The sequence below is a fragment of the Tyto alba genome, unplaced genomic scaffold (genome assembly GCF_018691265.1).
Source record: "Tyto alba isolate M040663 unplaced genomic scaffold, T.alba_DEE_v4.0 Super-Scaffold_28, whole genome shotgun sequence".
Classification (NCBI taxonomy): domain Eukaryota; kingdom Metazoa; phylum Chordata; class Aves; order Strigiformes; family Tytonidae; genus Tyto; species Tyto alba.
Window position 1 is genome coordinate 5,206,568 of NW_024881302.1, and position 14,112 is coordinate 5,220,679.

At 35.3% G+C, this 14,112-nt stretch overlaps 1 protein-coding gene across 3 annotated transcripts in view; it reads right to left on the minus strand.

The window, feature by feature from the left end:
- The window catches only part of SDK1 (sidekick cell adhesion molecule 1), a 422,401-nt gene that overhangs the window by 204,731 nt on the left and 203,558 nt on the right, over nt 1-14,112 (minus strand). For all 3 annotated transcript variants that reach the window (XM_033000330.2, XM_033000329.2, XM_033000328.2), the window contains exon 5: nt 13,100-13,233. In XM_033000330.2, the coding sequence (XP_032856221.1) occupies nt 13,100-13,233 (134 nt within the window). The remainder of the gene's footprint in view (nt 1-13,099; nt 13,234-14,112) is intronic.

Here is a 14,112-nt window from a genome sequence, read left to right on the forward strand (position 1 = left end):
GCTGACCATTTCTGTGGCACTGGTAATGAGAAGGTATCAATACCATCACAAGCTACAAGAAAAATCTATGACTATTCCAGACTCATTTTTTTCAAAATAGCCTCTGAATTATACTCAATATAGGAATTCAACAGTCACTATCAAGTCCAAAAAAGTCTATCAGATTCCATAATATTTCTCCTCATTAGCCTATGAAGTGCAAATTGCCCTCTTCATCAATGAACATACCAGATCTGTCAAGCACAATTTAATCAACTGCAGTCTTCCTCTCTTAATCACAGCTAATACAAGTTGTGTTTGCTAACAACATGGCCAAAAGTACTAGTTTTGAAAGAATTCCAGGCCCTCAAAGTTGCAACACGCCATACTGATTTTATAAAAAAAAAACCCACCACACTAATCTCTATCCTTTCCAAAAAATGAAGTGGCAACTGATAATCCAAATTCTATCAAGACGCTTTCAAATTTAAACAGCCTGCCACACTTACTGTGCTTATATTTCATACAAGACTCTTCTTGAAGAGTTACAATTTACATGTTGTCTTAAGGGTGGAAAACATAGTATTGTCATATTCTAATTCATTGCTGCTTTCAATAGAAAAAAATCCTCCTTTGTTTAATTCTTCATAACTTCTTGGGTAGTGTCTATTTGCATTACAAGGTGGAACTTGTCTTTCCATATAAAGGGAAGTGTAGAGAATCTATTTAGTTCACCTATCCCTTAAAAACACGTCTGCTGCATTGACTATCAATGAACCAACAATAAATGGGTTTTTTTTTAATAGTTTTTTGAAACACTTCCATGGTACAAATGTATCAAGGAGGCCATAGACCAGTTCCTAAGACAATATGGTAAGAAATAAGTGCTATTGTAGTGGAATAAGCAGAATTCTCTATCAAATTTACCAACAGAATATCTGCAAGTGAAATAATATTAATTTAGATGAAGAATGAGTATGCGGCAAAACCTCTAACATTACAATGACCACAGAATTCAAGTAAGCAGCAATGTTGTCTGAAGGGGAAAGAGCTCCTCAAATGATACCTGTCACACAAAAGGTAACAAACAATACTTGCAAAACATATTTATATAAAGCTTCACAATAAATCCCATGGTGTTTTACAGTTTAAGAGCAGATTAGATAGGTCAGCATGGTCCGAGATCAATACCGTAATAATATGATGAAGTATATGCAGTCATACAAAATTCTTCTATTTGAAAGCATGAAATTGGTCTGAAAGTGATGAGTCTATAATCACAATATGCACAAGAACACAAACCCTCGGGCTTTAAGTTCGCAAGATATTAAACATATGTGAAAACTCTGCACTTCTACTAAAATATACATGTAAGTAAGCTGGACTCAAAATGAAGACATTTATTTTTCAGTTTTCTCTACCTTTATCTTTATTTGCATCTCAAGTTTCCATTTTAAATTATGGAACAAAATGAACCTTAGATTTTTCAGTTAAAAAAAAATAAAAATATTCCCACATAACCTTTGCTTTGTGAGATAAAGTTCACCAGATGAATTTAAGTCACTCCACAGTAATTCTTGGCCTTGTTCCAGGGTGATGTGGAAAGAAACATTTGTCATCACCACTTACAATTGGAAAAGAACAAGAAAAAGATCACTGTTAATGACACAGCTTCGCATGGTATAGGGGACTTGGCAGACCTATCACTGCTCAACGCTGACAGCAATGAACCTGGGATAACATTCTGTATGTGAAAGGAGTGAGATGCTGTAAGCTCTCTGCACAGAGGGATTTACAGCCTCAAAAGGCAGATATTTAATCCTACCTCCTTCAATACAATAGGTCACCTGAACTACTTTGCTTCTTGGGGTTTTCTGGTTGGTTGATTGATTGGTTGGGGGGGGTTGGATCAGCATAGCATGCCTGCAAGATCCACTTCTGATGCAATTATCCTCAGCATATTCACTCTTCAGTTTCATGGGCTTTTTTATCTAGCTTTTACAGACTTGATTTAATACTCATAATCACCTTGAAAAGGCCATCTGCAATTTTAATCACTCACTACCAATTACTTTCTTTAATAGCTATGACAGTATCACTCACCGTGATCTGATAAATCCACCAGGATAGCTGAAGGCAGTACTGGGTGTGGAGTTTCCTACCCATCATTTGCAGAAGATACAACATAGCTGGCTTTTTAAGCCTTCAGTGTCTTTACTAAGTCAGGTTTATGAGCATATGGATTTACAGAGCGGATCGAAATACAGCCAACATGGAATAAATAAGCAAGCTTTTCTTTTTATCCCTCCCTTTAGTATGTAAGGAACAAGTGGGGAATAAAAGAAACCCACCAGGCACAACTTCTCTTGTCTTTCCTTCTTCATGCAACACACTGTCCAGTGCAGTATTTTCCCTACACACAACAGCAGTAAACTACTTGTTCTCAGCTTGTAAACATATTTAACAGCAAACAGAGCTGGACAAAATTTAATAACAATTTTGCACAAACAGGGCCTGAGAGACTAGGACATTGTGTGCACGCTCCTGGTTGCTGTATTACTTCATTTTTATCACAGGAAGGTTACAGTCTTAAAGATACACTATTTAACAGTGATGTTCTCCCAGATTATAGGAGTTGTAACTCTGTTACCACATTCCATGGATAGTATGATTTATTTACTGTAAAAAGGCAGAGTTTTGGATTATGGGTTATTTTTAAGGGGCTTAAAAGTGCAGACAATAGTCTGCACGTGAAATTAAATCAACGTTCCTATCACCTTACAGTACAACCTGTAGGGAAAGAAAACCCCAGAACTTTGATTACTCCAATGTCTAACACCTCCCCAGATGCAAATGACAATATGTGAAACTAAGTACTACAAAAACAAAGGATAATGAACATCCTGGATCAGCAGTTTACAGCTCCCACAGTACAACCAAATAGACAAGAAATCGATGCAGCTTTTGCATACATGAGGTGAAGCAACCCAGGTTACGGTTAAGTTTGAGTTTCTCTTCCTATTAGAAATGGTGTAGGAAGGTCCAATTGTTCTATATTACTTTAAAATTCATAGCAGGTCCTCACTAAAATCTTAACAAAATAAAGTTTAGTTTAAGAAACCTTTTTAGATTTGGAACAAAATTTGGTTAGCTGATTTAAAAAACCCAAACCTAGTTAGACAGTATATAAATAAGTAACTTTCATCTTGCCTACTGAACAACAGAACAGAAACAATCAAATTAAATACCTTATCATAATGTGTCTATACAAAGAAGACTATTTAAAGTTTTACAGATGACCTTGAATCTTGCATGGCCTGGCTCTCCAATGCTTAGGTTACAGTTGTAATCACTGTTTTTACATTTTTGTTCATATGCAGCCTATTGTCTGTGCTTTCGGAATTACTTAGACAAATCACATCTCTCTGGCAGAACGATTACACAGACATGTGAGAGGTTTCTATCCTTATTCAATTTTCCCGTTCTGTGATGTATATTGAGAAGAAATTAAAAACATCTTTAATATGAAGAGCTTTAAAAATTATAACCCTCAAGCAACCATATGTTTGTGAAAGCTTGAAATGAAAATTAGTTTTTGTAAATATGCTGGGGGGGTAGTTCTGCCATGCAGACCTTTAGCATGTGTAATACAATCTTTAGAATATATTTAGACTTCTTCAGTAACAGAGTAAGAGCAAAAGCTATTCTATTAAACAGATGTTTTAGGCATATTTAATATTTCTTATGTATATTGTTTATAAGACATTTCAAGCTTGCCTAATACAATGTCAGTTTAAAGAACACCATCAAATAGTTCCTAAATTTAAGAGCAAGTCTTACTCCTATGAATTAAGAAACCCTACATGATGCAAATTTATCCAGTTCACAAGAAGATGCTCCTCACTATTTTCCTAAGCAAGAGATTTTAATCTTTTCACCATCTTGTTCACAGACCAGCCAGGATAACCAGTCTCATTACAGAACAGTACAAAGCTGTCAGTCATACATTACATTGATGTTTTTCCCTAAATGTGGGTGGTGGATTGTTTTTTGTTTTTTTTTTTTTTCCCTTAAAATAACATGTTTAAGCTAAAGCTCACTTCACTAAGCTACAGATTCTTACTTTCTTGGTAAAAAGTACCTTCAGTAAGGTTTAGCACCTTTAAATAAATGAAAATTATACTTTAAATACATCCGACTGTGTAAAGATGGGAAACAAAGCAAAAGTTTGAGTCAGCTGCTTAAAATACTCCAGGAGTACAGCATAGCCGAATGGAACACATAAGAGATCAAAAGGTAATGTTCAAAAGGTGTAAATTGATATGCGAGTCTCCAGTAGCTATTTCTTTTAAAGCTTCAGAATTATGATACTTACATAAACCAAAATGCAAAGTGCTTTACAAATGCCTACAAATCACTATATTTCTGTCTCCTCTGGAAGTTTTTAGAAAGTGCAATTTCTCTTGGGTGTACATAAACACAAAAATAAACAGTTCTAGAGAAAAGATGGTTTACCAAACCTACAGTCCCAGGAAGTGGCCAACATTGAATGTTGCTTGACTTAAATCTTCTGAGTTTTATGATCTCTATTACTGTTATCATATTATTTATATACATACTAGATATTAACTTTTGTAGTATTATCAGTAGATATTAATAAGCTTTTCAAAGATCCCAAAGTACTTAAACTTACAAGTATGGACACAGGAACTACTACTCTCACACCAACTATTAGAACTAATCATGAGTACAAAGTATCTAAATAAGAGTGAGAAAATTGCTTCGCTTCTCACCACAATGAAATAGAAAAGAGAAACTAAATACAAATATTTTCATGGTAGAAAGCCGTTATGTTGGAATTGGACTATACTATCAATTTTACCTTTTTTTCCACAAACTATGTTTCAATCTTGAGTAACCAATATCATCTTTTCATATTTGATCAAAACAATGCTTATTTCATCAGCTTCCTTTCATCTTACTCCACGCTACAGTATTAGTATAAGACCAGCTGAAGAAAAATACTGATCAAAAATGATAATTTCTCTGTAAATTCTGCAGTACCATTTTAAAAAATTGTAGATGAATCAGTGAGATTGAAAAATCTGTCTGTTGAACTACGATACTTTTCTGTCCAGAAGAGACTTCTGGCATTTCTCTTACGTTGGTCTTCCAACAAATCATCACAGTTTGTTTAAGATGACATTTTCCTGGATGGCATGTATAATTGATGTATGTCACATTTTATAAAACGATTGCAAGGTAAATTCAATTTTCTCTTTTCCTTGTTTGTGTCCTCTAAGAATCTCTTATCTCCACATATCAATTACAGAACAGTGACAGAGATAGGGTACAAATCACTTCAATGAATGTAATAGCAAAAGTGATTAAAGATAGTGAGAGATTAATTGCATGTGTCATATAAATAAAGGGTTTAGGAGACAACCCAGGATTTTGAGTGTGTATTCCAGATGTCTTACAGACACAAAACCCCAAACCTTATAAACAGACAAGTGTAACAAGAAGCTATGTTAAAATAATAAATTAGATTATAGAAACTTTAGCATTTACCATTTTTCCAGAGCACTATGCATAATGCATGTACATATCCAAAGGAATATACGCTCAGCTTGGGTGTGTTTCCCCAGTTAGCCATCAGTCCCCACAAAACCAGGGTTGTATTCTTGCATTTTGGAGAAAAAGAAGGAACTATTCTTCCCATAAACAATGTATTTAAAGCCTTACTACATTTGTTGATTGAACATGATGAAAATTAAATGCCAGGTATTTAAATACGTTTTATGCTGATTTGGGGTCTTTAACTTTTCTTCAATGGTAAGATTGAAAAAAAAAAAAAAAAAAAATCTTACAGGAAGTTTATTATCTTTTCATTGGAAAAACTACTAGCAGAGGAGACATTAGTAGCCTGGGACAGAGGCTGCAACAGATGCAAAAGTGCACCATGTGTGTTAATAAGTATTATCAAAAAATAACCCAGAGGAAGAAGAAATTAGAGACCAACCATTATTTCTGCTATTTATCAGAAAGAACATTGATAGAATATTTGGGTAAAGCCAAAGAAAAGCTCAAGCTGCCACAGAGGTTTCTTGGCTCATCTTTATTATTCCTGCAGTTTAGCAATCTATCATCTTAACCACATGTTTCCCTCTGTATCACTACAGTTAAAATTGAGGAAACTTTTCCGATAAGGAACAGAAAGATAGAGAATTATGGAAAAGATCTGGTTTAAAGTGTTTTTTTTTTAAAAAAAGCAAACAAAACCAACAATAAAATTTGGAATCCAAGCATGCTAGTAAATCCTGAACATCATCTGTTATTTCTTTGTAATGCATGTAAAATAATTCTACACTGAAATACAGTATCCCTTTTGCAGTAAATAATAGGGTAAACCATTGAGAATATCAGCCTCCACTGCAATTCCTAGCTCTGGATAAAGCTTAAACTGACATTTATTCCAATCTATTAAAACCAACTCTTTAACACTAACTCAATTTAGTTCTTTTTGTTATAGCTATAATTGTTACTAAAATGCACTTGATTAATATATATGTATATCTCAAAAGCACTGTTAAATTATACTCAATCTATTCTCAAAATAATAAGAAACAAAAGATTCCCATTTAAAAATGTATGTCCTTTACTATTAGAGCAGATTGGAGCTACAATTGAAGAAAAAGCATTTAGAGAGACAGTATTTTACCAGGGTGTTAAAGATGGCATTTACACAGAGGTAATTTACACAGAGGTAAATCCTTAAGGTTCAGTTTTAAATCCCAACACTTCTATAGTCTCCTTCAAATTAACATTTTGGATAACTAAAGAATGTTAAGTGACCATCAAATTGAAAGGCACACATTTACACCTAAACCAATCATGACACAACCACTAGAATCTCCTTTCTGGAAATTCTGCTTGACAAAGAGGAAGTAAAACTTGTGTAGGAATTGGGAAAGGAAGAATATAATTATTTCATAGTGACTTAAAACCAGTGCACAGAGGGCTTAGCTGTGCTATGTTGAACTGGCCCAGTATTTGGTCAGAACCTCAGGCAATAGCGTACAATCACGGCACTGAAATACAATTTCGTTTCATCCCACATTCCTTCTCCTTCACCCACCAAAATAAAAAAAAAAAAAAAAAAAAGCATCATTGAGGGACTAATTTCACCTCAACAGCACTGACCCAGAGAGGTTAAGCAAAGAAAATTCCTTTGGCATGAACTAACAGCAGTTTTACAAGTTTATAGAGCTTGTGTGAATTTGACCTCAAAATAGAAATATCTATTCCCTGGGGGTGCCAGGCCATTCCTTTTCTTTTCTCCTGCCTACACCTGAAAGCTGGAACTAGATATGAAAAATTCATGCAGCTGTATGCTTCAAACATATCCATGAAGGATCCTCAACATCTGCTGACTTGAACAAACCTTGATAGTTAATATGAAAAATTATGTTAGTAAAATGCTCTCTTCCAGAGAGGAAAATGTCTGCTCAGAATCTTCTGAAAATTTATCTTCTTAACAAACTTGACAGAAGGATGTCAAACGTAATATTCCACCAAATACAAGGACAGGTAATATGGTGTTTTTTTCCTCACTTTCCTAACAACGTAAAAGATGTTTCATTTTTACAGACACTGAAAGTCACCTAAACATCTCGTTCTATCATGAGGACCTTTATAATAGAAAACAAACAAGAACTTTCAGTGCAAAATCAGAACCCTGTGAGTCTGAAACGCGACTCTTCCTTTCTGTAAAATTTATATTGTCATACATTAAATTGAAGAACAAAACAGGCAGTAACCACAGACAAACAGGGTCTATTTAGCCTCATGTTAATGTCTGCCATAATGGAATAAAATTCTTCTTGTTGCAAGTGGAAGCTGGGCAGAACAACATGACATCCTCGTATTTTAAATTAATTGCAGTGCTACCAAGCCAGGAGTTTAATTTTCAGCCCCAAACTTTTTTTTTTTTTTTTTAATTTTTTTTTTTTCAGCATTGCCAGTGCTCAAGGGAAAAATTTATCTTTGTTAAATTATAATTGGCTTTATTATCTTTGACTCTTCAGAAATGCTGGCTGGCAAGGTTTTTTAAATTTTCATCAATCTTGTTTTCTGTTTTTACAAAGCCTGCATCAGAAAAAGACATCTGTCTGCAGAACACTATCTCCTAGTGTTATGAATAGGTCTTGAGACTATCTAATTTACTAATAAATCTATCGAAGCAACATGCATCTCAATATTTCACAGCTTAACAAGAAGGTCCAGAAGCAAGGCCCTGAATTGCAGTTCCAGATGATTAGTGCTGCAAAACCAACTGAAGCAGGAATATCTAAGCTGTCAGAACAGCTTACACATACCAATCTTTTGCAAACTAGGGGACACTTTCCCAAATTTTTCATAAAATACTTCAACTAAGGCCTGAAATGGCAGTGCATACTGTTAAAGGTTTCTAAGACTGTCCCAACGCAGCTCCCATCTATGGCATTGCATTTAAGTTAATAGAAAAAAAACTCAGCAGGGCTTTTTGACCTTCTAAAGCAGCACCAGAATCTTGCTATGTCACTATGTAATAAAATAACAAGGACACCCATTGCATACATTATGGTAAGTATCTCAGTCAGCTCCTTATAGTAATAAAAAAAGCTCCCCATGAATCTCAACACCCCCCCCACCCCCCAAAAAAAAAAAAAAAAAAGACTAAAAGACTTACACACTAGAAATCCTTATGGTTTAAGAAGCTCTTAACATCCCTGCTCCCCCTTTCTCCCCAAAAACATCTTCATGCATAAATGGCACATATCAGGGTTTTTCTTGTTTTGGTTTTTTTTTTTTTTTGTTTGTTTGTTTTTGTTTGGTTTTTTTTGTTTGTTTGTTTGGTTTTCTTTTTGTTTGTTTGTTTGGGTTTTTTTTGTTTGTTTGGGTTTTTTTTTTTAAGTTCCATACTACAACCATAAGAGACTTGGTGCAGAATTTCAGAAAAATTTAGCTGAAATAACATACATGTCCTTCACGGAAATAAGAGTTTTATGATGGCCTTACTGTAACGATCACTGTGATCTTTAAGTGTCCTGACAACACTGGTAAGATCACAAGCAGGTCACTTCATCCCTCTGACAAGCCAGAGCCTTTAGAAAGAGATCTGGCCATCTGTGCTGCAGTGTTTGTCTGTCTGTGGGAGAACAGCCACAAAAGAAAAAGCCTAATTAAGGATCCGTTTAAGATATCATCAGATCTATTGTTGAATAGATGGAAACAGGAAAGAACATTAATGATTTCCCAATTGTTTTTCTTGAAAAGTATTATTTATGTCTAAGAAGCTTGAAACAGCTCAGTGACAGACTGATGCTCACACCTTTTGGCCAAGCTAGGAAGTTGCAGCAATGGAGTTAATACTGAAATCCTCCAAAACAGTAATGGCGAAATTTCAACAGATACTAAGTGATATATTTGAGTCAAAAAGCAAACTGAGTTTTGTTACTATTTCTGTTGCCAAACTTTTGACTTTCAGACTTTATGATTTTCCTAGCCAAAATTTTGTGTTATTTACATGAAAGCTGGAACATATGGTTTAAAAAAAAAAAAAAAAAGGCAAGATTTTCATTAGCTTAGAATACAGGTCAACCGATTTCAAGACATTTTAAATTTAGGACTAATTTATGACATCTCATACTAATTTCAGATGTGACATTATTCCCCTAATATGCTGCTCGTTGGACATAATTTTTATTTCACTGAAACCTGTCACCTCAGGGATGATCTAATCCTCTTGAAAACAGTGGCAACATGTCCACTTGAAAGAAAAGACCATTGGTTTTACGCATAGTTGGACTGGACCTTATGCTGTGAACTTAACTATTTTGGTGACCTAGACTTTCCAGCCAATACACATGGTTTTAGAGGGCAGGCATGCAGAACACCAGCGTTTAACCAAGCTAGGGACTCAGCTGTTAAGGGAAAATACTGTTCAATATTTGTATCTTCTCATGGGGTAACACATTCTTACTGCAAAATGTGTTTATGGAATGAACTGTCACACAGTAATGTGTACTTACTACATACTTGAAAGCACCAAGATGCCCTAAAGTTCTATTAATTTTCATTAAACCCAGGCACTCTCATGCCTACATTTTTGATGTCTGACCAACCTCAGAACATAGAGAAACGCAAACCCAAACACAACAGAAGCAAGGCTGACAAGCTAGGCATCTTTCTTCTGAAGCTGTTTTCCAACTTCCATGTGTTATGTTTGTAATCAGGGGGCAATGGGTGGATGGAAGACTTCATCTTGTTTGGGACTGAAGGAGCTATAGGCTAGACTGACAGGAAATAAAATGTCTTTATGTTTAATACGCAGAGTCTTACTAGAGAACTCATCAAAACTGGGGCTTTTAGACTGGATTTTTGAAACACACAACATCTTCAAATTTTCTTATTCAACATGCATCAGATATAGTTACTAACTGAAGGATAGTTTAGTGTATTTTCCAGACTCAAACTCCATTTACTTCCAGCCACAATTCAAGGCATTGACTTTAAGCTGCAATATAAAGCCCTATAACTCATCTTGTGCTTACCTTGGGGCTGTACCTTTGTCCTACTGTCAGTCTTGTATTTCTGACCAGAACAGGACCATTTGCAGCTGTCTTAGACAGATTCTGCAAATGTGATTTTCCTACAGGCTGGAGCAAGTCTGACACTGATATCCTTCAAGGAATAACAAGCTATGCGTATATAACACTGTTCTCAGTGGATGACTGCCCTGGGAATTATCTACAGGGTTTTTTTCCCTTTTGCAATAAATAAAAGTGGCAAGATGCATGATGAGTCATGTAGCAAGGTTGTACTCAATAATTAATATATAATCTACTCACATGGAGATTGGATATTCCATTTCACTTGTTGTTTATTTGAATTTGATTAAACTTTTTAAATTTTATACATGTCCTAATGGAAAATTACAAGTGTCATCACTCTTAACATCTGATAAGATTCAGACAGTTACAATTCAATGTGATATCTTCCATACTTGCATGTACCTTTAACAACCTGTTTCCAACCACTTGCTAGAATTCCTTATTACTCTCCCAAAATACATGATTTTTCTACAACCATTCTCTGCATATTATTTCAGGACTATATTTTTTGCATTTTTTTTTTCTGTTACTGGACCAAAAAGGTTTATTCACTCCTATCTAACATATCACATGTTCCATCCTCAGATCAAAGTTCAGAATGACCATGTTAATCTCATTTACTTTACAGGCAGCGTAACGCCTTATGGCCAGTGCCTTTCTTCAACACACACATAGCATTAATATTCCTGGATATCAAGATGACAAAAATCCTCATTGGCCAATATTAATTTTAACAAGCAAATCCATTTTTGGCTTTCCATCTTGCCTCATTCTTAATTTACTTTTATCCATTTCATCTTCCCTGGTTTTCACATTCCAGATAGACACCGAATTCATGGTATCAAGTCTATATGCCTTTTGAAGTGTTTTCTTTTCCATATGCCCGTATTACCTTCTGCTTTGCATAGCACTTGCTATGCATGCATGATCACAGACTATTTCTAGCATTGATTAAGATATGAAATTAAGGAGGGAAGTACATTACTGGTCACATAATATAAACAATACAAATTTGCTTTAAAAATGAAATTACTAAAGTGTTAGCAAACCTCTTTATACTGTCAGAAATAATAATGTTTACAATCTACATGCCACAGTACAGCCAGAATTCACAAGTGGATTTGGAATATTATTTCCATTTTAGAAAGATACACTAAAACCCCACAGAAGTTAATTTAGTTTATATCTGGGAAGAAAACACAGGTTTGCCTCTTCTGCTGTCTCTTGTCATACAGCTTCTGACCCCAGTGATCCCTGATCCCATTAACAGGGCTTCTGCCGTTTGTGTAAGAACAGCTTTCATTGAAATCTGATTATGAATTTTAGAAGAAAAATAATATTTTCTTAGAAATTAAATGTTTCACAGAAACAATGTTTTTGAACTTCTGACATATATACATAAGCATATTTCCAAAAGCAGTTTGCAAGATTTCCTGTCCAGAAACCAAGACTCTGAAGTTTTGCTATTCTAAGGAAACAAGCCTTAGAGATTTTCTCAGATCTAATGGTATCCAAGATCAAGTGATTTTGGGCACCTCATCATGCTGACTGATCTAGAGCTGGGAGTCTTGCATCTTCTAGAAGCCCAAACCATAAATGCAGCCTGTCAGTAAAGCTGCTAGTGTCATCAACAATTTACCCAGTCATCTCTTCCTTGTCTCTACAATCCAAAAATCGAAACCTCCACATTCACACAACAGACTAACATACTCCCTATCTCACTGCTACATTAAAAACACCGTTAGCCAATGCCCTTGGAAAAGGAATCAAAATATTCTACATGTTTAGAATATTAAGTTTTCATACAAACACATTTACTAAGTGTTTTACAACGGTTTATACGTGCGTATTTTTGCTGAAGGTGCATGTTAGTATATTTAGTGTGCAGTCTTCTTTCTGACCCTATTGCCCTCCTGCTCTTCGCTCTCCCTTGCTGTAAAACTCACTCATGGAATACATCTGTAATGGTAAGTGTTAATACAATTTGCGAAATGTAAAATAATAAGTAATAACAATGAAATGCATGTTCCCTGGGACTCTGTGATAACTCCAGGTAAAAATAATGCCACAGACTGGGAACAGATTCATTAATAAAACTGCACTCAGAAGAGTGACTTGTTTACTTACGTACAACGGAAAACAATACATTATGAACCCCCTGCATTAAAAAGAAATTATGATCACAACTTCACAACCAACAGCAAGGGATATTATCATGTACCTGCCTTGTACAAAATAAACAATCAGACAAAAGGTTTTGAGAGTGATTTGTCGAGGACGTATACTCTCTTAGGTCCCTCTTATTGCACAAGATGCCCAATGTGTTCCAAAACAACCAGGAAAAGTTGACCTCCTTTAAAGATCTAATTCTTTGTTCTCAAGGCTCTTTTTATTAGGGCAGAATTTTGTGAATACTGTCTGCAGCCTCAGTATGACAGCAGGTTATCTGAAATTTGGATACTCACTCGCTACGCTAAGATGAATAAACGGACTTGTCTTGTTCTCCCCATTCTTTTCATTGACTGCCTGGACATAGTAGCCTCCTGCATCGGTCACTGATGTTGCAAGGATCACCAGCTGATTCTCCAGTGTGATGGCTCTATTTAGGAAAGAGAAAGATTGCATTGAAACCAGAAGAGTGGTGTCCACTAGGCAAAAACCATACAACACTTCAGACTTGACAGACTGATACAATATTAATTGGTCATCTAATTCAAAATGTTGAGGAAATCAAAACCAGCCTGATTTCAAACAAATTCACAAGTAATACTTAAGGTCTTTATTGCCTCTAGGCTTTTTCTCTGTTTAGATTATGTAAGATGTATATGGTTACATGCAGAAAGCTACAACATATGAAACTAAAGCTGTTTAAATGGCAATAAGTTACACAAGAAATGGCAAATGACAACAGAGACCAATAACAGCCCACAAACTGCATTGTTATGGGTTGATGACAGTCCTGGCAAACATCAGTATGCTGCAAAGTCAGTTTTATTGAAAACCTTCTCAACAAGTGAAAGCTAGCTTATTAAAGACTGACAGTCAGGGAATATCAACACATAGTTTAGTGGGGGAAAAAAAAATTTAAAAAAAATCAAAGGCAGTAGAACCTCAGAGGGTAAACTTTCTGTATTTATGGCATCACTAATTATCGCAACATCACAGACAAGAACATCGGCAAGTCAGAGCCTAATTGATATACACAAGTGATCTGTGTATAGATAAGGAGGGAAGAGTTGTCATATAATCTAAAGCAGGTAGAAAAGCACAACCCTGTGGTTAGCACTGGCGTAGGCCTGGAGGACTCAATAAATGTCACTGTATAACACAAGTCTATTCTTGCTTAGGGCTGCTACATAACAAATCTCTTTATAAACTTCCTTGTAGGCAGCGTTACACATTTGCACTGCAGTAGGGTTGGACGCTTTGCATTTTATATGTATTAAGTGGTCTTTTCTTCACTATACAAGATAAAGGT